General features: G+C 41.9%; 1 protein-coding gene across 8 annotated transcripts in view; it reads right to left on the reverse strand.

Annotated features, from left to right (window-relative positions):
- The window catches only part of FBXL7 (F-box and leucine rich repeat protein 7), a 209,430-nt gene that overhangs the window by 10,149 nt on the left and 172,095 nt on the right, over nucleotides 1-27,186 (reverse strand). For all 8 annotated transcript variants that reach the window (XM_083747339.1, XM_083747337.1, XM_083747338.1 and 5 more), the window contains one exon: nucleotides 4,543-5,154. In XM_083747339.1, the coding sequence (XP_083603465.1) occupies nucleotides 4,543-5,140 (598 nt within the window). In that variant the 5' untranslated portion in view covers nucleotides 5,141-5,154. The remainder of the gene's footprint in view (nucleotides 1-4,542; nucleotides 5,155-27,186) is intronic.

A 27,186-nucleotide genomic window follows, 5' to 3' on the forward strand; every position in this document is an offset into this window, starting at 1 on the left:
GATAATAATATAATAATTTAATAATAATTTATAATTTATACCCCGCCCATCTGGCTGGGTTTACCCAGCCATTCTGGGCGGCTCCAAACTGAATATTAAAAATACAATACAGCATTAAACATTAAACACTTCCCTAAACAGGGCTGCCTTCAGATGTCTTTTAAAAGTAAGATAGTTGCTTATTGCCTTGACATCTGATGGAAGGGCGTTCCACAGGGCAGGCGCCACTACCAAGAAGGCCCTCTGCCTGGTTCCCTGTAACCTCATTTCTCGTAGTATACATAATCAAAACAAAAACAACCAATTAATGCCCCCAACACATTCTAAAAGGGTGTTGGAGGAACATTTTTGCCTGGTACCTAAATGTGTAAAATGAAGGCACTAGGTGAACCTCCCTGGGGAGACAGGATGCGTGCAAAGGACAGGTCTCACTGCATGGTTACAAATAGATTCCCAGAAAAAATGCACCTTTAGCAACATGCACATATTTGGAAACATGCAGGTGTACTCAATTTATATGCTGAGCTGGATGCACACCTCCTGCCCTAGCATATTCAGTCTGTTCCACGTGATTACGGACACCAAACTCACTCATCCGCTCCCTCTTTCTGCCTTAATGCTTGCTCACATAAAAGCTATAGATTGTGTACACCTGCTCATTCAGGAGAATTCTCACATCAACAGTGATGCAATGGATGACTCTGCTCAAGAACATGTGGATCGTGACATATCTCATTCTCTCACGTGCAAATCTCCTGGATAATTCTATCTGCTTCCTGTCACATATGTCTGGAAGTGAGCCAAAGTGGTTAAGTCATCCATACAGACAAACACACCAATGTCATCTCTTTTGCTATTTGTCGTGAACTTATGCAACTACTTTTCTTTCCTTTATCTTATTTATGATATTCAGTTTTATACATTTCAATAATTTTACCACCATTTTAACATTTCAAAACTTGACTTCCTCCCCCCTCTTTCTGCGGTTCCTTAAATTTATTTTTAATATTTTCTGCATGTCTAAATTAACTTAATTTGCTCATTTATTCATCTGCTTTAAATATATACTCTTATAAACCTGCAGGTTATCATAATAATCCTGCCAATGTTCTTATCTCTTTACATTTTGTTTGTCAATATGCCATAAACCATTTCCATTCTTTTTATAAAAAGTTTATCTTGATTTCTTATTTTTCCAGTAAGTTCACCATTTCTGCATATTCCATAAGTGTTTGTATCCATTCGTCTTTTGTTGGGACTCCTTCTTCTTCCACATCTACTTTCTCTGACCTGATGTGTGTTTCTCATTGTAATGAGATCTCTTTAAACTCTAACATGCCTGAATGATATGAGATCAGCAGACTTCGAAAGTCATCCTACATGCTTTCAACCCTTCAAAGGATCCTGGTGGATCTAACCAGGGGATGATGGGACAAGGTCAGGGGTCAGCAAACTTTTTCAGTAGGGGTCCGGTCTACTGTCCCTCAGACCTTGTAGGGGGCCGGACTATATTTTTTGGGGGGAAATGAACGAATTTCTATGCCCCACAAATAACCCAGAGATGCATTTTAAATAAAAGCATACATTCTACTCATGTAAAATCATGCTGGTTCCTGGACTGTCCAGGCACTGGATTTAGAAGGTGATTGGGCTGGATCCGGCCCCCGAGCCTTAGTTTGCCTACCCATGGACAAGAGGGAGAGAAATCACTGCAAATTGTAAAGGAAAATAGTAGTATATAATGCCCTGAGATGAACGGATGGGTGTTTGTGTCTCCATCGACCTGGCATGTGAATATTATATCTGATTGTTGGGAATATGCTGAAATATCTGATATGTACACTTGCCAAACTACTTAAAGTGATCTTCACACCTAGTGGTGCACACTGGCATCATGTGTGTGATTTCCCTGCACTGGTGTACACATTTGTAAGGGAAGACATAATTTATGCAGTGTCTCTGAGACAAGGATGTGCAAGGTGAGAAGGTGAACCTAAGTTCTTGCTCACTCTAAGACACGTGAGATTTGTTCTTCTTCCTCCGATACATTTTCCAAGCCAGAAGCTGCTAATGACAGCTACGAGAATGGTACTCGCCCCAAAATGGAAATAAGCAGAAGTCCCAGAAAAGGAAGAATGGATACAAAAACTTATGGAATATGCAGAAATGGCGAAACTTACTGGAAGAATAAGAAATCAATATAAACTTTTTATAAAAGAAGGGAAATGGTTTACGGACTATTTACAAACAAACTGCAAACAGATAAAAACATGGGCAGGATTATTGTAATAACCTGCAGTTTTATAAAAGTATATATTAAAAGCAGATGAACAAAAGAGCAAATTAAGTTAATTTGGATATGCAGACGATATTAAAAATAAATTTAAGGAACCGCAGAAAGAGGGGGAAGGAAGTCAAGTTTTGAAATGTTAAAATGATTGTAAAATTAATAAATTGTATAAACCTGAAAAGCATAATTTTTTTAAAAAATAAAAAACCCCAGCTACTTTTAAGTCCCGTTGATATTTGCCTGTAACACTCCCTGGGTACTTCTGGTGTGTGGTTGAATAGGCTATAGGTGCTGATATGCATCACTGTATTCTTCGTATCCTTTTAATATGGCAAGAAATTGGACTCAGAGCAGGCAGTTGAGACTTGGTCTGCCACGTTGCATTAAGAGGAACCGGAAAGATGTGCACATTCCTTAGCTGAGACAACCTCTCCAGCAGAGGGCAGTATTGCACACACCATTTAGCACAATGTTTTGAATATTTGAGAATTAATTCAATCTCATTCTGCTGTAGCAACTGCAATGAAGAGAACCCTGTAGAAACTAAAGACTTGGATGGGCAAAAGTGACCATTGCAGCTTCTCTCACCTTCCATATTTTGAAGTTAGGGAAGTTTTAAGTGAGGGAAGTTAGGGTTTTGAAAAAGGCCTCATGAAAATAAATCAGCATTTTAATGAATATTTCTCCAGATCTGCACATTTTTGTGTACATTTTTTACTAATGTAAGCATTTTTGCAAACCTATTCCCTATTATAATGCATTTTTGTATGTTATTTTCACTAATATATGTACATTTACACCAATACATGCATTTTTTGCACATTGCTTGTCTGAATAACTGCATCGCAATATTTGGGAACAGCGAATTTCAAAGGATGACTTTGTTTTGGTTCAGGTATTGTTTTGGAAAGTGCAAGTTTGGTAGTCTTTAAGGTGCCACTGGAGTCTTTGTTGGTTTTGTATACCTGAGGCAATTTCTACCTCTGCAAACTATGGCTTTAATTGAAAAGACACATGAAAGACAAGCCCCCACTAATTTAAGCATAAGGTCACTTTGGAGAGATGAGGATTAGCCTTGAAGGTTTTTTTAAAGATCAGAAAATAGAAAAGAAAAATGCATCAACTAGAACACAAAGGAGTTAATATTGGGATTTAGCTTTTAAGCATTCCATTCACACACAAGCAAACCCATTCATCCATCATTTTTTCATTTCCCTATTCACAGAGACTAGAATCAGCATTCCATTGCAAATATCAGGTACCGCTGAGCAGATACAAGTCTGAACCCTGGCATCCGCAACAAGACGGCTTTAGCCCTTTGCCCCATGCGGTGGTCCTGATCTGGAGACCTATGCCTGCAATGTGCATTGCCAAACAGCAAGCAAAAAGAACAAAAGCTGTTGGGTTAAACTCCCAGGAGCCAGCATGGAGGTTGAGGGGGATGGGTGTGTGTGAAGAAGAGAGGGCCTGGGAGCCAGATGGGAAGACTTTGGGGGCCACAATAAGCCTATTCCTTATTTATTTATACCCTGCCCATATGGCTGTGTTTCCCCAGCCACTCTGGGCAGCTCCCAACAGAATATTAAAAGCACAATAAAACGTCAAACATTAAAAAATTCCCTAAACAGGGCTGCCTTCAGATGTCTTCTAAAAGTCAGATAGTTGTTTATTTCCTTAACATCTGATGGGAGGGTGTTCCACCGGGCGGGCGCCACTACCGAGAAGGCCCTCTGCCTGGTTCCCTGTAACCTCACTTCTCGCAGTGAGGGAACCGCCAGAAGGCCCTTGGAGCTGGACCTCAGTGTCCAGGCTGAACGATGCAGGTGGAGACACTCCTTAAGATATACTGGGCCGAGGCCGTTTAGGGCTTTAAAGGTCAGCACCAACACTTTGAATTGTGCTCGGAAACATACTGGGAACCAATGTAGGTCTTTCAGGACCGGTGTTATGTAGTCTCGGTAGCCACTCCCTGTGACCAATCTAGCTGCCACATTCTGAATTAATTATAGTTTCCGGGTCACCTTCAAAGGAGCCCCACGTAGAGCACATTGCAGTAGTCCAAGCAGGAGACAACTAGAGCATGCACCACTCTGGTAAGACAGTCTGCGGGCAGGTAGGGTCTCAGCCTGCGTACCAGGTGGAGCTGGTAGACAGCTGCCCTGGACACAGCGCCTCTTAGTTGAAAAGCTCCTCGTCCATGATTTAAGCAAAGTTCTCCACCCAAATTTAAGCACAGATATATTTTCTATTACCTGACACATCCAAGTGTTCCAAGTTGGGACACAGCGACACCACATCGAAGACCGCCTCGTTGGAAATATTGTAGCAACCCGACACCTCTAACTGCCTCAGTTCAGGGCAGCACTGAGCAATAGTATAGAGCCCTCTGTCTGTGAGCCGCCTGCAGCCACTAACAATTACCGTCTCCAACATGAGACAGACGTTGGGCGTGTCCTGGCAAAGTCGCCTGGTCAGCACCTTCAGGGCTCTGTCCACGTTGATTGTCTCACCCGTCAAACGAATAGTCCTCCAGAGATGGGGGTCCCAAGCAAGATTATACCAGCGGCGACACACCCGGGCGCAGCGGCACAGCTGGTTGGTAGGCAGGAAGGAGAATATCTGGATCACCGAATGGTCCGGCAGCCGGTCGATGTTAGCCCGTTCCTTCTGAAGTCGGGAGGCAGACCGGATGAGAGGATGGGTGAGGCGGGTTGGAGGAGGCGAGTGAACCATTGCGATGGTCTCCCCGGTAATTGAAGAGGACGATGTGGAAGATCCACGGCCATTCTGCAAAATGTGCGAATTTGGCGGACATATTAGCGCTGGGCTGGGAGTGCTGAGAGTCCGCATGCTCAGGTCCGAATCTGAAAGAAACCAAAACACATAGCGATGAGAACGACCCATGTTTTGGAGGAGCACATGTTTTAAAATATCATGAAGTCATCAGAAGGATTTGGATTCTGAGCAATAGAATATGCCCCAAAAAACTGACTGACGGTGCTAATCGAAATCACATATTGACCCGATTTGGCCAAGACTTATGTTAGGAACGAACCAGAGCAAACCTTGGGCTTGTATGCTCTCCTGTGTTCTGTTGGGACCAGGAGTCTGTAAGTCCTTCCTTCCTTCCTTCCTTCCTTCCTTCCTTCCTTCCTTCCTTCCTTCTAGTTTCTTATAGTTTGTTGTGTCACCTGGAGTCATAAACTGTGGTTATCCCTAACTATGATTAATGTCTTACAAGCCAACAGTCTTCTCCCAATAAAGTTTGAAAAAAGATATACAAAAGTTAATATCAAAATTTCCAGTATCATTTTATATCAAAGATAAAAGAAACTAATCTAAATAAAAACAAAACAAAGGAAAACAAGGAGACAAAGAAAAAAGAAATTCCAATTCTTTGTCGGTCAGCTATATATGTAGAAAATTATTCAAAACACCCACTCCAATATTACACCCAACAATTCCACTTTCTATAAACCAATATTTACTTCCATCCTCAAACCCAAATATCACAAGTCCATTTTCTTTTTCATGTAAAAAGTCGCTAAGGGGTTTCCACCCTTTAGTAAATATTGACAATGATTTTTCTCAAACTAAACACATCAACTTCACCAACTTGTAAGGCAAAACATGGGCTATGAATCTGACTTTCTGAAATTAACCAGTCAGCATTAACCATAGAGATGACACAGGAAGCTGCATTTAAGGAAAAGTAGATGATTCCAAACTCCTCCTCTGGACTGCATGCTCTGTCAAAACTATGATATACTGCAAAGTATGAACATAGCTGTTCGAGTCACAGGAATGACTAACAGAACATGCATTTTAGTAACAGATTTCTATACCGTAAACGTGGGATGCGGGTGGCGCTGTGGGTTAAACCACAGAGCCTAGGATTTGCCAATCAGAAGGTCGGCGGTTCGAATCCCCGCGACAGGGTGAGCTCCCGTTGTTCGGTCCCAGCTCCTGCCAACCTAGCAGTTCGAAAGCATGTCAAGTGCAAGTAGATAAATAGGTACCACTGTGGTGGGAAGGTAAACAGCTTTTCTGTGCACTCTGGTTTTCGTCAAAGTACTGTAAACACAGATATGTACTACCAACTCTTCATCCTTAGATATAAGGTAATTGGTACGAAAATTCAGCAATAGGGAAGTGTATTGTTTTTCCTAAGCATATATTTAGAGGAAACTACTGTCAGGTACACTATAAGGTGTACTGAGAAGGGAAACCCTCCCACATTTCAGTTCATCCTGTCCATTTTTCCCACCTAGATCCACTGGTACACGCCCCCTGGTGACTTTTCCCAAAGGAAATGTGGCCCTCAGCTCTGAAATGTTGCTTAAAGGTAAAGATAAAGGAACCCCTGACCGTTAGGTCCAGTCGTGGCCAACTCTGGGGTTGTGGTGCTCATCTCGCTTTATTGGCCGAGGGAGCCGGCGTACAGCTTCCAGGTCATGTGGCCAGCATGACTAAGTCACTTCTGGCGAACCAGAGCAGCGCACGGAAACGCCGTTTACCTTCCCGTCGGAGCGGTCCCTATTTATCTACTTGCACTTCAAAGTGCTTTCGAACTGCTAGGTTGGCAGGAGCAGGGACTGAGCAATGGGAGCTCACCCCGTCGCGGGGATTCAAACTGCCAACCTTCTGATCGGCAAGCCCTAGGCTCTGTGGTTTAACCCACAGCGCCACCCGCATCCCTCGTTGCTTACTAGTCAAAGCCATTCAACAGGGGATTTTTTTTTTATAACTGAAGGAAAAGGCTTGCTTCCAGATAACCTTACTGGCATTGATTCTTGACACAGTTGTAAGCAGGGTGGATTTGATTTAAATCAAATCAATTTAAATCACAATTTAAATCACAATTTAAATCACTAGTCAGTAAGACTTGATTAATTAATTAATTAATTAATTTTATGAAAGACTCATTCTTGCTGGTCTCATCTTAATATTTACAACCAGAGGAAGGTTTTATTTCTGGAAGAATAAATTTTCAGAGTAGTTTTTACAGTTACATCAAAAATTATTGATTTGGTTATAACTATTAGAAATACTTAGACACATAATTATGAAATTATTGTGCGATTTAATATGTTAAAATTATAAGCAATTATTGTGAGGTTTAATAAAGAGGCCAAATAAAAGGTCATGCTCAATCTCTACCCACAAATCCCCCAGCCCCTGCCAGCATCTGGCATTGCTTTAAGCGAGCAGAGAAATTAAAAGTTGACAATTGGGCGAGGCTTACTCCAAAACCTCTTAATCAGCTCTTGGCAGAGATGCTCAGTCGTGTCAGACACTTGCAGATTTGAGGAAAGGTTGACCTTTTACCTTGTCATGACTAAGACTCCTTTTCCTATCCCAGATCAGATAACAAGGTGGCTTCTCGTGTCAGCACTGTACAATGTTTCTTGTGTTAGCACAGGGATCAACATAAGGCTCTCAAATGCACAACTACACCCTTTGGGCACCATAACTATAAAACAATGCAGTTTTCAGGTTATAATACTGTCACCTGCTCCAAGACGTCTACATGTTTGCTGGTACAATGCACAGCAGGCACGGCAACTCCTAGGAGAGTTCCTCACCATAAGAACATAAGAATACGCTTGTAGGATCAGGCCAGCAGTCCACTGTTCTAGCATCCTGTTCTCACAGTGGCACAACAGCAGTCTCCCCTCTTGGGGTTTACAGCTACTCAATATTATCTTTCCACAAGGGCCAACACTGATGCCAAAATCCAGCATCACCTGAGCTCTGCAAGTGCAGTTTTCTCCCCACTGAAGTGCAGAGTGTTTGAGGACCAGGACATTCGCAGGGAAACCAAAATGCTTGTTTACAAAGCTATTGTACTATCTACATTACTGTATGCTTGTGAAACATGGCCCACTTATAAACGCCATCTCCAACTCCTCAAAATATTCCATCAACGGTGTTTCCAAAATTTTTACACATCACTTAGGAAGATAGGAGAACTAATGCCAGTGTACTGGAAGAAGCAAAGATCACCAGTGTCAAAGCGATGATTCTTCAACATCAACTTCGTTGGACAGGCCATGTTGTGCTGATGCCTGATTATCGTCTTCCAAAGCAACTGCTCTATTCTGAACTTCAAAATGGAAAGCTTAATGCTGGTGGTTAACAAAGAGGTTTAAAGACTCTCTCAAGGCAAATCTAAAAAAATGTAGTATAAACAGCATCAACTGTGAAACACTGGCCTGAAAGCGCTCCAGTTGGAGAACAGCCTTTACCAAATGTGTCATGGACTTTGAAGATGCTTGAACTCAGGACGAAAAGGAGAAACGTGCTAAGAGGAAGGCACATTCAGCAAACCCTCACCATGATCAACTCCCGCCCAGAAACCTATGTCCCCACTGTGGAAGGACACGTGGATCCAGAATTGGCATCCACGGTCACTTATGGCTCACTGTTAAAACTGTGTTTATGGAAGAGAACCTTACTCGGCTACAACTAATTGCCAAAGAAGAAGATTCGGGAGCATCCTGACTCTGACCATAGTGTGAACTGAACCAATAAAGCTCCAGTCCTTCTTCAGACCTTTTTAAATATTTCCCAAGCATTCATGCCCTATCACTGTCTCTGCTAGTTTACAGTCATACAAAGAACAACAGCTTTAATGACAGCGTGGTATTGGTAAAGTATAGCGGGAGGGCAATTTAAAATTGCCCTGTGTGCTTTAAACATTATTTTCCACCAAACAAGATAACTGGCTTGTTTTATCAAGGCACTTAATTGCAACACTTGTTTAAAATCCTGGGATGTGTGTATTTATATTATGGGGAACTCAGCATTGAAAAGGCAGGCCATTACTTTCCCCTGTGTGATTATCGGAGCTATTTTGCACAATGATTATAATTATAGTTTCCCTTCAATTCTCAGGATTGTTTGTTGACCCTGAAATAAGGAGGAGGAGTGGTTGTTTGATGAAGAATGTGCAGCTATGAAGCGGTGTAATTCCTTGTTCTCTGTACCAGATGTGAAGATTTAGTGCCATAATGAAAAGAGATTGTGTATAAACATGCACTGCGGAGTCAAATATTGAGGTCAGAAGTGCAGCACGTGTGCATATTGTATATTATTTTAATTTTTAGCCCAGCTTTCTGCACCCACCTGCCCACGGTGACTTGCGACAGTTACAAAACACCTTTAATAATATTATCAAAAGCACAAAACAAGTATCCCCAGAAGCAAGAGCAGGAAAAAAAGCAGTTGATGCAAAACCACTATCACTCTTCGTCTCCCAAAGATGAGCAATTGAGATGCAGTGACAAAATTCTGTCTCAATACTTTTCATTCATTCAGCTGAATGGGGAGAGGAGAGCTGAGCCTTGTAACATGTGGTCTTGTAATGGTTTTAGGGGTTGCTCATGCGTAAGTTGTCGCAACACCTGGCTGGGTTACCTGGGTGAATCCTTTCTGTCCGGACAGCCACCCATCCGTGGCTGTCTCAATCGCTGGCAGAATCCGTCAGTGGGCGTTTCCAGCAAAGAAGTTCTTTGATGCCCAGTCTCCTCCTACTCTCCCTGCGCAGAAGTCTTCTGCGCAGGGAGGGTGTGGGCAGCGGAGGACCCGTGCTCTCCCCGCTGGTCTCTGGCGAGGAGTCCTGGAGCCCCCTCGCCGACTCCCCCATCTGCCCCCCTTCTCCACTGGTGCTACGCTGATTTCCTTCTCCAGCAGATGGGCTGCCTACTGGGACCCTCTCCGCCATCCCTCTGGAGCCTTCCCTCCACCTCTGGCTCCAATGGCAGTTCCCTGACAGGTCTCATTCAAATTCATTTACTTACTAAGGATCTCCTGAGGCTCTGGGTTGGTACAGTATCAGTGACCAATTGCATCAAAAGGGTTGTCAGGATTTACTCCTTGCCTGTACTTCCAGATTCTTAATGGGCACCTGTGAGATCGTATGGCACGTATGGTGGTGGAGACAGGTTGGTTCATATTGACACCAATGTGTGGCTGATGGTTGGGTACTATTTGCTCACTTAAAAAGCAGTGTTTTGTTTTCCAGTCTCTTTAAACTGAAGGAGGGACTGGGAAAACCTGACTGGTTTGCCTGTGGGTTGAACCCAGCAATGAACAGAATGAAAATAAATGCTGTGAAAGAGACCATAAAAGCTATGAAAGAGAGAAAAGCAGAAGTGATAAATAATAGACTTGGAGATAGAATAATAGAATTGTAGAGCTGGAAGGGACCACAAGGGTCCCTGCAATGCAGGAATTGTTCACCCAACACAGGGCTCAAACCCACAACCCTGAGATTAAGAGTCTCGTTCTCTCGCAACTCAGCTACTTCAGGTTTGCATGAAAAGCTGAGAAGAGTGGTTTTTTTTCACATATCTTGCTTGGGTGTCAGGGACCTTGCTGAGGATGGCTGCACTGAGGAAGAATGGTGGGGGCCACCCCCCCCCCCGATCCTGACTCTTCCCAGGAAGAGGAGGACAGCATAGATTTGGAACAGTGGTTTGCAGAGGGGCACAGTTCAGAAGGCAGAAGCTGGGAAATACTGGATGGGGAACTACTAGCAGAAGAAACACTGGAAGAGAGAGAGTTGACACATTCACAGTCTCTGGACAGCATTCACCCCCCCCCCTTCTCCAAAGACACATAGAGTTCAGAAAGTGTTAGAACAGAAAGCACAGAGGGTACAAATTCAGATTACAAAATGTAGGAGTGATGTAGATTAATAGGGACGGGGGGGGGGAGTGACCTTTAATTGGGAGCACCGCCATTTCTAGAAGATGTGTTCTTTGTTCTCTCGCTGTGATTATTAAAGATTCTAATTGGTAAGGTGTTCCTTTTGTTCGATCTCTTATCCACTGACATGGGGGAAGAAGCCTGACATTGGGCCACTCACTTCCATTGCAGAAATGGATGAACTGAAGAGTGGAGGCAATGGTTTTCCTGACCCATAACTCTTTGACCAAGTAGCTGTGGTGGCAAGTTGAGTGACTGGATCCTTGGATCACCTTTCCCCCTCACACAATCGAGAGTAGCAGAACCAAGATTCCTCCACCCTCTGGCTGTGTTGAACATCCCAGTGCCTGGGGACATGAACTCTGAAAGTTCAACCACGTGACCGTAAGACACAAGAACTGCACTGTACTTAATATCTATGACACAGTGGAATGACAGGTCAGACCAGAGCACAAAACGTGAGGAAGGTTTGGAGTTCTTTTGTGAAAATCTGGATTTAATTTCTTCCTCCGCCAGTTCTGTCCCTTGCCACTTGGCAAGAATGATTTTTGCTTCCCGTATTTTGAATAGAACTAAAAATACCACAGTTGCCTTTGTTTAACAAACAAAAAGCAGCAATCTGCATATGCGAAGTCTGCCAAGACATTTTTGGTTTTGCATCAGCATCTTCAACGGTGCCAACGCAGCAGCTCTGCAAAGGGTTTGTCATTGCCGCAAAGTCACTTGGATACAGACATATCAAGGGGAACAGTTATGTTTATACATACAGTGTGTGTGACTTAAAATAAATACACATGGTGAAAGTGAATCTTGCAAAAAGACCAGACTAAGTTTGTTTCCCTTAATTGCTGTAATTATTGCAGGAATTACATAAGCAAAACAAAATGCTAATTAAGGTTTATCTAAGTAAGGTTTATCTTTTGCCAGACAGCTAAGCATTGTCCTGCTAAGAATTCATGATCCCTGAGGATGGTTCCTCACCAGTAACACACTAGTAAGACCAGCAATATAACCTTGCAGTGTGCAGCTGTTTTTGTACAGGGATCTGCCTGGCCGGCCCCAAATATGGTAATATTGCAATACCAAAGTTGTGAAACCTCCTGATCAATTTGGTTGCTGTCTTCCGCACTTTTCCCAGCTGTGCAATATCCATTTTGAGATGCAGCAACCAAAGCTGTACACGGTATTCCAAGTGCAATCGCAACATAGAAATATGAAAGTAAAATGCCTGTTATATTTCCGGTTCACTCATTAGGAATACTAATTCTGCTCCTCGGTGGACAAGGGACAATATTTGACTTGGATCATGATGTGACCTCTTGCTGTTGGTTCTTTAGTACGGTGTTTTCCAAACTTGGGGCTTCAGCTGTTTTGGGACTACAATTCCCATCATCCCTGGCCACTGGTCTTGCTAGCTAGGGATGATGGGAGTTGTAGTCCAAAAACAGCTGGAGACCCAAGTTTGGGAAACACTGCTTTAACATATCAACTGTACAGACACACAAGGAAAATGGTATAAACGAACCCAGATGTAATTCAGTTTACATTTACGTATGGCTATTTACTGGGGGGGGGGGGGTTTGCTTTATTCCTAGGCTGGTACACATTACCATTTTACTCTGGCTCCAGTAGACTTCCACCATTGGCATTTGAAGCCATATGCACATGATGTTAGCCACAAACCAAATCTACCCTGTAGATTTGCAAATGCAAGCCATGTTCACTTAACATTTAAGCAGGGGTGTGTACATTTGAGATAGCCATTGCTGATGTCCAGATGACACCTTCAGCTCATCATTATCATCATCTATGTATGGAAGTGAGAGCTGGACCATAAAGAAGGCTGATCACCAAAGAATTGATGCTTTTGAATTATGGTGCTGGAGGAGACTCTTGAGAGTCCCATGGACCGCAAGAAGATCAGACCTATCCATTCTGAAGGAAATCAGCCCTGAGTGCTCACTGGAAGGACAGATCCTGAAGCTAAGACTCCAATACTTTGGCCACCTCACGAGAAGAGAAGACTCCCTGGAAAAGACCCTGATGTTGGGAAAGATTGAGGACAAAAGGAGAAGGGAACGACAGAGGACGAGATAGTTGGGCAGTGTTCTCGAAGCTACCAGCATGAATTTGACCAAACTGCGGGAGGCAGTGGAAGACAGGAGTGCTTGGTGTGCTCTGGTCCATGGGGTCACGAAGAGTTGGACATGACTAAACGACTAAACAACAACAAAATTATTTATACCCCATCCATCTGGCTGGGTTTCCCCAGCCACTCTGAGCAGCTCCCAACAAAATATTAAAAACACGATAAAACATCAAACATTAAAAACTTCCCTAAGCAGGGCTGCCTTCAGATGTCTTCTAAAAGTCACATAGTTGTTTATTTTCTTAACATCTGATGGGAAGGCATTCCATAGGGCAGGCACCACTACCAAGAAGGCCCTCTGCCTGGTTCCCTGTAACCTCACTCCTCACAGTGAGGGAACCGCCAGAAGGCCCTCGGAGCTGGACCTCAGTGTCCAGGCTGGACGATGGGGGCGGAGACGCTCCTTCAGGTATACTGGGACGAGACCATATAGGGCTTTAAAGGTCAGCACCAACACTTTGAATTGTGTTTGGAAATGTACTGGGAGCCAATGAAGGTCTTTCAAGACTGGTGTTATATGGTCTCAGCAGCCACTCCCAGTCACCAGTCTGGCTGCTCAGGAGTGTGGGGAGGTGGCGGCAGTGCTTGGGGGCACAGGGAAGCCAAACAGGCAACGCGCATTGGGTGTCACCATTCCTGCTTTCTGCTTGGTGTGCGCAGCAGCATGCAAATGTGTGTGGGGAAACCTTGCTGCGTTTTAAGCCCCTAATGCGTACATACCCTTAGCTACACTAGCAACCACGCCAACTTCCCCTTGAAGTTTCTGGAGCCGTTCCCTTTGTGCTATTATAAATACATAAGAGTGAAATCACGGAGAATGTAAACTTGGCGGAGCATCCAAACGACAACAAAACAACCAAGACTCTCATGGAGTCCAGCTCTTTTATGGGATGCAAGTCCATCCCTCAGTTGTCCACCCTTTTCTCATAAGCGTATCTAAACCTAAATAACGAGGACCCTACATTTACGAGAGCAATTAGTCTTTGTTTAGAAAGGCCTATTTGTCTGTCTCCTATATTTTTTAGTGTTTCCCAACCCCTTTTCTTTGCCTAAAGCAAACAATTCACTGTTTGGATTTTTAATTGAGAGCTGGCCACAACCCATGATTGTTTCATGTAAGGAAATCTCTTTTCACATACAAAACGATGTGGTGATATTGAATTTTCATGAGACCTGGAATGCCAGCTTTATGAGGAGAGACTATAAGAGAACATGTTTCTGACTCAGGCGTTTGCAAGGGTTTTCGTTTGCAGCTTCACTGAAAGAAGGGGATAAGGATGTTTGGTTTAGCAACTTGGCCTGGGAGATAAGCACTCTGACCCAGAAAGCACAATGACACACAAATACAGCTCCTGCGTAAACAGGTCACCCTCAGGACTTCACCAAACTGGTGAGCTTTGACTGTCATGCAGATACTTCCATGTTCCACTGTGAAATGCTTTTGCTTTTTATTTTTTAACCAAAGAGAGAGAGAGAAATATTAAAAGGGATTCTCTGCTTCTTATCCAAGTCCTGGGACATTATACAGAGAGATGTGGGGAAGCCACAAACATCTGGTGCATGAAGTCTTAAGAGAGCTGAGTTGGGGTAGAAGGAGGATGAGCAGTTGCATAAACATAGGAACCCCAAAACTGCCCTGACCAGGAGTGGTAGGTTGGACCCATGGCCATGAGTGCCCAGGGCCGTGGGTGCCATGAGGTGTGCCTGGCCCTGGCGCTGGAATTTGTGGGTGCCCAGCTGCTTCATAGGAAATTTTGTGGGTGCTTGGGGATCCAGGGCCCCAGGCGGCTGGCACCTATGGCCCTGACAAAAAAGAAAACAGCAGTGTCAGCTGGGGAGTTCAGGAATAATAATAATAATAATAATAATAATAATAATAATAATAATAATACAGTAATTATAATAATAAAATTTTAAATTATATCCCACCCATCTTGCTGGGTTTCCCACTCTGGGCAGCTTACAACATATATAAAAACACACAAAAAATCAAACATTAAAAAACAAAATATCCTATACAAACAGTAAACAAACCAATATATCAATAGAAACCAGTAACAACAATAATGACAATACTAACAGTTTACAGTTATACCCAAATTAAAATAACTGCCAACCCCAACTTTGGTTGTGAGGAAGGTGCAGGGGAGGTTGTATTTCCTGAGAATGCTCAGGGGACTGAATCTATCTCAGCACCTACTTCTGTCCTACTATCACAGTACCATTGAGAGTGTCTTAACCTATAGTATATTATCGTGGTATGGGAGCAGCTCTGAAATGGATAAAAAAGCTTTACAGAGAATAATTAAAATTGCCCAGAATGTTATTGGGCTCCAACTACCAACCCTGGATGAGATCTTCACGTCTCGCAGCTTGAAGAAGTCACACAATATCCTGAGAGATCCCACCCATCCTGCTCACAACCTCTTTGAACTGTTGCCTTCGGGCAGAAGATACAGGACAATGAAAACACGAACCACACGCCTTCTGAATAGTTTCTATCCAAGAGCTCTGATTGCACTAAATAGTGATCTGAGGGCCAGTTGTAAGAAATAGCAAGCAGTGAGTAGTAAGGAATGAGATAGGTTTTAGGTTATGCTATGCTTCAAATAGGTTATGTTATATTCTGGATTATGTTATGTTCTAATAGATTATGTCTGCATAGGATGAGAGTGTTGGAGATACGTGCGAATGTGTATGTGAATCCGGTCTCGGGTGTTTGATTTTCGTTGTTGTGTATACTGTGTATATACGGACAATGACAATAAATTTATCTAAATAAAAAACAACAACTAAATATTTAACCAACACCAACCCGACAAAAACGAAAGAGAAACCAAAATTAGTTGTGTGTCTTTGTTTCTCAGTTTGATCCTTTTACATGGTTTTGTATGTTTTGTGGTATTTTATGTACTGTGACTTGCCGTTATTTTTATTGATTATAGTTTAGTAATTATTTATTGTAGTTGTTTAATTATTATTCAATGATCTTTAATTTTATGGTTTATTATTATATTCAAAGGGATTGTTAAATATTGCTGTATCTGATATTAGTTGTTTATTTTCAAGTTATGTTTTTATTGTGACTTTTTTGTATTGGATCAGGTTGTTATCAGGTGTGTGACCGACACTATTTATTTTGTCTATTTCTTCAGCTTGCAAGCCACCTTATATAGAAAGGCGGTATACAAATTAAAAGTGAAATGAAACAAAAATGAAAATTGAAGAAAGATGCTGACAAGTTGGAACGTGTGCAGAGGAGGGCAACTAAGATGATCAAGGGTCTGGAAACCAAGCCTTATGAGGAATGGTTGAAGGAGCTGGGTATGTTCAGCCTGGAAAAGAGGAGACTGAGAGGAGATATGATAGCTATCTTCAAATATCTCAAGGGCTGTCACATGTAAACAAGCAAACTTCTCTTCTCCTGCTCTGGAGGGTAGGACTCGAAACAATGGCTTCAAGTTGCAAGAGAGGGGATTCCAATTAAACATTCGGAAAAACTTTCTGACAGTGAAAGCTGTTCAGCAATGGAACAGACAACCATGAGAGGTTGTGGACACTCCTTCCTTGGAGACTTTTAAGCAGAGGTTGGATGGCCATCTGTCATGGATGCTTTAGTTGAGATTCCTGTTATTAAATATACCAAGAAAAAAGCACACCAAGAACTCAGGCCAATGTACGTTTCAATAGTGGGAGTGGTCCCTACTCGCAAATCAATAGTCAATAGTAACAAAAACTAATCCGTTCAAAAGTATGTATTCTGACAAGGATTACAAACTCACATAGAGATTACAAACTCTAACAGAGATTACAAACTCAAACTCATAATAATATGTATAACACAATAATTCGTTACAGAATTTATGAGTAGAGATGAGTTCATGTTAGTCCATAGTCAGATTCGTCGTGGAGGTCGTGGAGGTCTTAGTTTCAATCATTGAGTGGAAGTCAGAAGTCAATTATGGATTACAAACCAGGACAGGGCCCTGTTTCGATGTATTCCCCTTCATCAGCTAATTTTTAAAGGGTTGTGTAAATTTGAAGACTTTCGGATAAATATATCCTGTCATTTTCTACGTTTCTCAAGGATAACAACTACGTGTGGGTAGATCAACGTGTATCTTGAGCTTTTCTGTGTGTACTGTTGCTCTCTGCAGGGTCATTATCTCACAATACTGGCTAATAACAACTGTTGAAAGCAGCACTGTTTGAAACAGAGCTACATAAGTGACCTAACTTGCAATTTTCTTACAAGCACAATTGTTTCTTGGGTACACAGCTTTCGTCTTACGGCACAGTCCTTCGAGGAATAGCGAAGCTGCCCACACACTATTTCACGCCAGGAAAGGAGCAGTCCATTTATGTGCTGCAAGCTCTGAGGTAGACTATTCAAGTGAATTGTTCGCATTGACCTTTACGGATGACCTTTCTGACCAGCGCAGAAAGGTCAGGCCTATTCTTGACAACGAGACTTTAACAGCATTGCCGAGGAAAGCAACTGAGAAAACACAAGCATGTTTTGAACGCTTCCCCATGTGGCTTGTTTAGGAGGGAGAAGAAGCCCACCGCTGATTCCTGGGGTTTTATATTATTTCTAAGTGTTTTAAGTTCTGTGGTACTCTGCCGAGTTTGTGGAAATGTGCATTCTATTTCATTTTATCGCTCATACTCTTTGAAGCTGCTGGGATCTGCTTATCATTTGGGTAAAGTGAAGAGCAACTGTCCACATAAAGTCACAAAGTTGCAGGCTATACCATGCTTGGACTATTCAAAAAGTATATACAGAAGCATTAACTGGGATGTTGTCTCCATAAAGAGGCTTTACAACCAGTCCATCATTTTTATAGGTTGCAATCCACTGTTGAACACTGTCAAGCTAGGTATAGTGGAAATGAATAGAGAATTTAAAAACAATACGTAGATGCCATATATCTCGTTCTGAGTGTGGATCTGTATCTTCTTCGTTGGCAATCACTTGTAGCCAAGTAAGATTGTCTTCCATGAATACGGTCTTAACAGTGAATCCGTAAGTGACTGTGGAAGCCAATTCTGGATCCACACGTCCTTCCACAGTGGGGACATAGGTTTCCAGGCGAGAGTTGATCACGGTGAGGGTTTGCCAAATGTGCCTTCCTCTTATCACGTTTCTCCCTTTTGTCCTGAGTTTGAGCATCTTCAAAGCCCATGACACCTTTGGTAAAGGCTGTTCTCCAATTGGAGCGCTCACAAGCCAGAGTTTCCCAATTGTTGGTGTTTATACTACATTTATTTAAAGATTTGCCGTGAGAGAGTCTTTAAACCTCTTTTGTTGACCACCAGCATTACGTTTTCCATTTTTAAGTTTGGAATAGCGTAGTTGCTTTGGGAGACGATAATCAGGAATCCACACAACATGACCAGTCCAACAATCACAGCAGAATAAACAAACTTATTCTGCTTCTCTCCTCCAAATATATAGATATGAGAGAGAGAGAGAGAGAGAGAGAGAGAGAGAGAGAGAGAGAGAGTTAGGTAAAAGGGCTTTCCGACTCTATTTCACAAAGATGGCACACCTCTGATCTTGTATGGCCACATTCATAATGGTATCCCTTTCTCTGCATTGATTTTATTTGAATCACATTGTTCTGAAATATCAATCCAAATTAAGCCAACCCCATTTTAACCCTCACTATACGTGACTTAATTCTGTGGTTAGTTGCTTTGAGCTGCAATTTAGTATATCACTATCATATATGATATCCAAACAACATGCTGGAGTTTATACACCTCATTTTAATTAAAAAGTGAATAAATGGTGGAATTACACAATGGATATGGCATTATCTTGCTTTCTATATGCTCTGTCTCACTGTGGAATTTTATAATATGCAAAGCACTCAGACAAAGGTAGGTAGGCTTAGGCTGCAATTTTGAAAGCACTTACTAGGGAGTAAGCCTCATTAAACTCAGTGAGACATATTTCCAGGGAAACATGCATTGGATTGCCCCCACAAACTTGCAAACTATCTGGCTTCAGAAAAAGAAATATGTTGTATTATGGACAAGGAGCAGAAGAATAACTCAAAGGAACATCAAGAAAAAAAGAGCAGGGGACGATGACGATATGTGAGCCAAAAACCTAAGATGTGAAATACAATAATAGCCTTTAAAGTGTAATCCACGCTAATAGTCACACATCTGAGTATAGATGCACATTGTGTTTAAGTAGGTGGTCTCCCATTTAGTCAGAACCTGAACAAATAAAGGTTTTGTGTCTCCAGAGAGAAATCTTAAAACCCGGTCCAACACCTTAGAAGAAGCCAATGTAAAGAATTTTTGATCTGATCACGGTAGCAAAAGCACACTTTTGTTTTTCAAGCAGCTTTGCAGCAGCCTAAAGGAAACCTGGAGACTATGAAGCCATTAATTGTTGCAAACACAGTATTCCATGTGCAGCGCAGGTCACAGGTATGCAATCCACAAAATATGACACCTGCTGACAACACATGCATACAATACAGTCACAGCTTACATTGGGGACGCGGGTGGCGCTGTGGTCTAAATTACTGAGCCTCTTGGGCTTGCCAATCAGAAGGTCGGCAGTTTGAATCCCCACGAAGGGGTGAGTTCATGTTGCTCTGTCCCAGCTCCTGCCAACCTAGCAGTTTGAAAGTACGCCAGTATAAGTAGATAAATAGATATCGCTGTGGCGGGAAGGTAAATGGCATTTCCGCGTGCTCTCGTTTCCGTCACGGTGTTCTGTTACACCAGAAGCGGTTTAGTCATGCTGGCCACATGATCTGGAAAGCTGTCTGTGGACAAACACCGGCTCCCTCGGCCTGAAAGTGAGATGAGCGCCGCAACCCCATAGTTGCCTTTGACTGGACTTAACTGTCACATGAAAAGTATATATATATATATATATATATATATGCAGGTTTTGGTGTCCTCGGGTGTCTTCCCGTGTAAAAGTTGGGGTGTCTAGGCGACGTTTCGACGAGGTCTCACTCGTCATCTTCAGGCTGGTGCTTTCGGCTTCTTGAAGATGACGAGTGAGACCTCGTCGAAACGTCGCCTAGACACCCCAACTTTTACACGGGAAGACACCCGAGGACACCAAAACCTGCATTCCTGTACCCGTGAAAATCTACGAAAGCAAATATATATATATATATATATATATTTGCTTTCGTATAATATATATATATATATATTACAGATTAAGGCCGCATCACTCCCTACATTTTTCCCAAGTGTGCATCTAATATTTCTTTAAACATACAGTGGTACCTCAGATTACAGGTGCTTCAGGCTATGTGTTTTTGGGTTGTGTACCGCGGAAGTACCAGAATGGGTTACTTCCGGCGCTCGTGCAGAAGCACTAAATCACGCTTTGTGTATGCGCAGAAGTGCTGAATCGCAACCTCCGCGTGGGCAGACGCAGCGCTGCGGGTTGTGAACACTGTGGGTTGCGAATGTGCTTCCTGCACAAATCACGTTCGCAACCCGAGGTTCCACTGTACACCTAAAACTGAAGCATCACTTAAAAAGAAGTCTGGGTTTGACTTTTGAGATAGCAGATTCCATTCCTCAAGCTTTGTCTCCAAGTCTTGTTTTTTGAGAACTTACTAAAGGAGCAAATAAAAGTTCAGTTATGCATTTCAATAACAAGGGCAATTTATACCTCAGAAACATACGAAAAACTGGAGCCTTTCACTTCACCAGAACTCTGAAGCAGAGTCTCACTCAAAAATCTAAGCTGAGCAATTGAACGCAATCTCCTCAGGATAAGGGAACAGCATAGTAAATAGAGAAGAGGCAACAATTGCTAACCATTTTGGGTTATTTGTTCATTTCACTCCAGTAACATTTCTGGCACAGAGAAAAGCATCTGGTATGGGCTCCTAGGATTTTTCTGTGATTACCATGACAATAAATACTTTCCTCATCAGATGGAAAGTGTATGTGTGTGAGGGAAAATGTGTTTCATCTGATTCCCTGCCATCCTAACCCTGGGGAGACTTGCGCTGACAATTAAAAATTGTGGGCTTTGGGAGCACAACGAAGGTGGTGTTTGACTGTGAGAGCATCTGTGTTTGGAAGGGGTGGTGGTGGAAACCACTACTTTATTGACCTATCATAATCTTCATCTTCATTATTACCATATTCCTGGATAGAATGCAGTAAAGAGTACAATTCCAAACACTTTCAGTACATTTTATGCCAGTCTTAAATGAATCCCAATGTGAAGACATAACGGCAATTGCATCACAGTGACCCCTCCTCCACCTTGTGCACATATTCAAGGCTACTTACTTCCCAATAAAGATCTAATTTTAAAAGATGCAAAGAATGGTATTGAAGAAATATTCACATCTTAAAACCACAGCTACACCAGAAAACAACAACAAACATCCCTTCACTGCTACGTTGTTCTTTTCTTTCTCTGGTGGAATCTACACACTTATAAAAACCATTTTGAAAATGTGTGGGGGTTTTTTAAAAAGTGTTTTTAGCAACACATTGAATTTTCCATAAAGCTCACCATCGCCATCTAGTGTCACATTGTAGATTGCACTTAAAACACACTTAAAACATTTTATTTGCACCTGTATAGCTGAGTCCTCTACTTTTTCCTGATTTAATAGTTTATTTTTATTTAATAGTTTTTACTTTTGTAGAGGCTTCATCACTGCGAGTGCAACGAAACAGCCATCAGCCACAAACCAAGTTTTAAAGACCATTAATTTTTTTTTAAAAAAAATTAAAATCCATTTCTCAGAGTTCCAGGTGTGCTAGGGATTATCTTAGCAAATAGGACAAGGAGGAACAAGGTGCCCCCTGCAATATCATTGGACTCTAACTCCCATTAACTCCACAATAATAGCCTTTGGGGGAGATCGTTTTTATTTGATTTTACAAATATAAATTTATAACACTACCAAATACATAACAATATAAAGAGATTTCTCTGAATCTCAAGACTCCCCCCCCATCCCCTCTATGGGTTCTATTGTCAACATTTTCAACTGCATATTGTTTCATAATCTAAATTTTATATCTATCCATATTGTCCATCATATGTGTTCCATTACAAGTGGGATTAAAATCCCGCTAATGTTTTCATCTGCCTATGGTGGTCTCCTAAATAAATTATAAAAATTTCCCATTCTTTCTTGAAGTTTTTGTCTTCTTGGTCCCTAACCCCACAATAATAGTCTTATTGTGGATGCCAGACTCCCTGAATCCCTGAATCCAGCAAGCGTTAAAAGCTAATCAAGCCAGGCTAACTTCCTGAACCCCTGGATCCAGCGTTATGATATACCGTATTTTTTGCTCTATGACTCAGTTTTTCCCTCCTAAAAAGTAAGGGGAAATGTGTGTGCGTCTTATGGAGTGAATGCAGGCTTCACAGCTATCCCAGAAGCCAGAACAGCAAGAGGGATCGCTGCTTTTGCTGTGCAGCGATCCCTCTTGTTGTTCTGGCTTCTGAGATTTTTTTTCTTGTTTTCCTCCTCCAAAAACCAGGTGCGTCTTATGGTCTGGTGCGTCTTATAGAGCAAAAAATACGGGTAATTCAGGCTAGCTTCCTGATGAGGTCATTGCCCCTTGAAGAATGTCACCTGCCTTCCCTGCAACAGCAGATAGTGTGGAGCTGTGAAGTAATACTACTACTACCTCAGGAAATGAGAACAATCCTGAATAGTAATATCACACAGCAAGAAATTGAAAGCGCCATTCAGAACCTCCAATTAGGCAAATCTCCAGGCCCGGATGGACTTACCTCCAAATACTATAAGGTTCTGAAAGACTATTTGATACAACCTTTGTTGGAGGTCTGTAACCAGATTATGGCGGGGAGGAAGGCACCGGAAACGTGGAAAGAAGCCTTCATCACATTGATACCCAAACTAGAAACTGAGAAGACCCAGCTTAAGAACTACCGCCCCATCTCACTCCTAAATGTGGATTACAAAATTTTTGCAGACATTTTGGCAAGTAGGTTTAAAAAAGTGCTTAATGAAGTGATCCATAAGGACCAGGCAGGCTTTCTCCCTGGTAGGCATTTGTTTGACAACACAAGAAACATCATCGACATTTTGGAACTTTTACAAACAAAGCTTAACACTAGAGCGGTGTTAATCTTTATCGATGCGGAGAAAGCCTTCGACAACATTTCTTGGATGTTTATGAAGAAAAATTTGGAAGGGATGGGAGTGGGGCGGGGGTTTGAAAATGGAATAGAAGCAATATATTCAGAACAAAAAGCTAAATTGATAGTAAACAATGTGGTGACAGAGGAGTTTAAAATTGAAAAAGGGACACGACAGGGGTGCCCTCTATCCCCTCTATTGTTTATTTCAGTTCTGGAGGTGCTATTGAACATGATTAGAAAGGACCGGTTGGTACAGGGAATTGAGGTCGGAGTGAAACAATACAAATTGAAAGCATTTGCAGATGACCTGGTATTAACATTACAGGAGCCAGTCTCTAGTACTAAAAGAGTGCTAGAATTAATTTCTGACTTTGGTCGGGTGGCGGGATTCAAGTTGAACAAGCAAAAAACTAAGGTTTTAGCAAAAAAATTGACAACTGCAGAAATAGATGAGTTCCTGAAAGAAACAGAATTAAATGTGGTTAAAAAAGTAAAATACCTAGGGGTGTATCTGACCTCCAAAAATTTGAATTTGTTTAAAGACAACTACGAGAAATGTTGGTCAGAAATCAAAAGAGATTTGGAAACGTGGTCAAGATTGAAACTTTCCTTGTTGGGCCGAATAGCAGCTATAAAGATGAATGTATTGCCAAAAATGTTATTTTTGTTTCAGACCCTACAGATCGTGGACAAGGTGGAATGCTTTGGAAGGTGGCAGAAGGATATCACTAAGTTTGTTTGGCAGGGCAAAAAGCCCCGAATAAAGTTTAAGATATTAACTGATGTGAAAGAAAGAGGGGGATTTGCCCTGCCAGACTTGAGGTTATATTATGAATCCGCAGCCTTCTGCTGGTTGAAAGATTGGATCTTACTGGAAAACACTGATGTCCTAGATCTGGAAGGGTTTGACAACGCTTTTGGGTGGCATGCATATTTGTGGTATGACAAGGTTAAAGTGCACAAACTGTTTAAAAACCACATTGTCAGGAGAGCAATTTTAATGGTCTGGACAAAATATAAAGACTTATTGGAGAGTAAGACTCTGAGGTGGCTCTCACCGGTGGAGGCCAAGGCACGTAAGAGACCTAATATGGAAGCCAATTGGCCTAAATATGAGGAAATTATTGAAAAGATTGGAGACAATTGGAGGTTGCAGAGCTTGGAAAAACTAAAAAACAAGGTGCGAGATTGGTTGCATTATGCACAAATTCAAGAGGTCTTTAAAGTAGACAAGAAGGTTGGATTCCAGGTGGAAAAATCGAAACTAGAGACAGAACTGTTAGAACCAAAAAGTAAACTACTTTCGAGAATGTATAACCTGCTGCTTAAATGGAATACTCAGGATGAGACAGTCAAATCCGCCATGATAAAGTGGGCGCAGGATTTGGGGCATAACATTATGTTTGAAGACTGGGAAAGGTTATGGAACACCGGAATGAAATTTACGGCATGTAGTGCCTTGAAGGAAAACATTATGAAAATGATATACCGGTGGTACATGACCCCAGTCAAGCTTGCTAAGATATATCACCTGTCTGATAATAAATGCTGGAAATGTAAAGAGGCAGAAGGGACATTCTTTCACCTCTGGTGGACCTGCCCGAAAGTGAAGGCCTTTTGGGAAATGATTCATAATGAACTAAAAAAGGTACTTAGATTTACCTTACCCAAGAAACCAGAGGCCTTCCTCCTGGGCATGGTGGACCAGAGAGTGCTTAAGAAGGACAGAACTTTTTTTATGTACGCTACTACAGCAGCAAGGATCCTGATTGCAAAACATTGGAAGACACAAGATTTACCCACACTGGAGGAATGGCACACGCAGTTGATGGACTACATGGAACTGGCCGAAATGACTGGCAGAATCCGAGACTTGGGAGAAGAAACAATTGAGGAGGACTGGAAAAAATTTAAAGACTATTTGGAAAAATATTATAAGTTGTATGAATGTTAAAAAACGCACCTTTTAGGAAATTCTAGCTTCAGTAATGTTAAATTAAAGAAATGGAAATTAAGGTACAAGAAGTCAGAGATAGAATAATGAAACAACTTTATTGTGTTAAAATGAAAACGTACATGATTTGGGTCATAATATATTTGAAATTGGGTAACATGATAAAATGGAAGATACAATAAGTATTGAAACAAGTTAACAAATTGCAGATGTTATGTATCACAGAGAATGCAGGGTTGGGAGGACGCGGGGAAGTCCAGTAGATTTGGAAAAAAGAACAAGAAAATTTGTAACTTTCTTTTTCTACTTTTATAATATGCTCTTTATTCTTTTTTCTGTATTTCATAAAACTAATAAAAAATATTATTAAAAAAATATGAAGTAATACTACTACTACTACTAAATTATTTATACCCCACCTATCTGGCTGGGTTTCCCCAGCCACTCTAGGCAGCTTCCAACAAAATATTAAAAACAGAAGAAAACCAGCAACATTAAAAGCTTCCCTAAAGAGGGTTGCCTTCAGATGACTTCTAAAAGTTGGATAGTTGTTTATTTCCTTGACATCTGATGGGAGGGCATTCCACAGGGCGGGTGCCAGTACCGAGAAGGCCCTCTGCCTGGTTCCCTGTAACCTCACTTCTTGCAGTGAGGGAACTGCCAGAAGGCCCTCGGAGCTGGACTTCAGTGTCCGGGCTGAACAGTGGGGGTGACGACACTCCTTCATGTACCTACCTGACCTGAAGGAACTTACTTGACCTCTCAGCAATGCAGTGAGCAGGATGACACAGTGTAAATACATTAGAAGGAGACCCAGATCCATCCCATCCTGCCATCCACTACTTCTCCCCTATTAGCTCCGTGGGTAGCTAATCTGAAACTTTTTATGACTGCCTTCCAGAAGATGCTCTGAAAAGAAGACTATATACAATGCCCCCACGCTGGGCAGCTCTGAAATGGGTGCAAGTTACAATTATGAACCTTAAAAATTATGGCCTTGAAGGAAGAGGGACAGGCCCCAAACAGAAGCTGAATTAACAAGAGGAATGTTCCATATGTTCTCTTCCCTAAACACTTTAAAGATGTCCTAGCAAATAGAAGGAGAAGAAATGGAGGCAGTGAGAGATTTTACTTTCTTGGGCTCCATGATCACTGCAGATGGTGACAGCAGTCACGAAATTAAAAGATGCCTGCTTCTTAGGAGAAAAGCAATGACAACCCTAGACAGCATCTTAAAAAGCAGAGACATCACCTTGCCAACAAAGGTCCATATAGTTAAAGCCATGGTTTTCCCAGTAGTGATGTATGGAAGTGAGAGCTGGACCATAAAGAAGGCTGATCACTGAAGAATTGATGCTTTTGAATTATGGTGCTGGAGGAGACTCTTGAGAGTCCCATGGACTGCAAGAAGATCAAACCTATCCATTCTGAAGGAAATCACCCTGAGTGCTCACTGGAAGGACAGATCCTGAAGCTGAGACTCCAATACTTTGGCCACCTCATGAGAAGAGAAGACTCCCTGGAAAAGACCCTGATATTGGGAAAGATGGAGGGCACAAGGAGAAGGGGACAACAGAGGACGAGATGGTTGGACAGTGTTCTCAAAGCTACCAACATGAGTTCGATCAAACTGCGGGAGGCAGTGAAAGACAGGAGTGCCTGACATGCTGTGGTCCATGGGGTCACGAAGAGTCAGACACAACAAAACGACTAAAGAACAATGTATTGTGACTTGCCATTATTTTTATTGATTATAGTTTAGTAATTATTTATTGTAGTTGTTTAATTATTATTCAATGATCTTTAATCACGACTAAACGACTAAACAACAACAACAACAATACATGAGCATCCAGAGATTTCTTAGCTGAATAAAAGAAAAACTTACATCCACATTGCAAGTATTTTCTCATTTGGTTTGGAATTCTTAACCGAAAAGCAACACA

The sequence above is a fragment of the Podarcis gaigeae genome (genome assembly GCF_964106915.1).
Source record: "Podarcis gaigeae genome assembly, chromosome: 7".
Lineage (NCBI taxonomy): Eukaryota > Metazoa > Chordata > Lepidosauria > Squamata > Lacertidae > Podarcis > Podarcis gaigeae.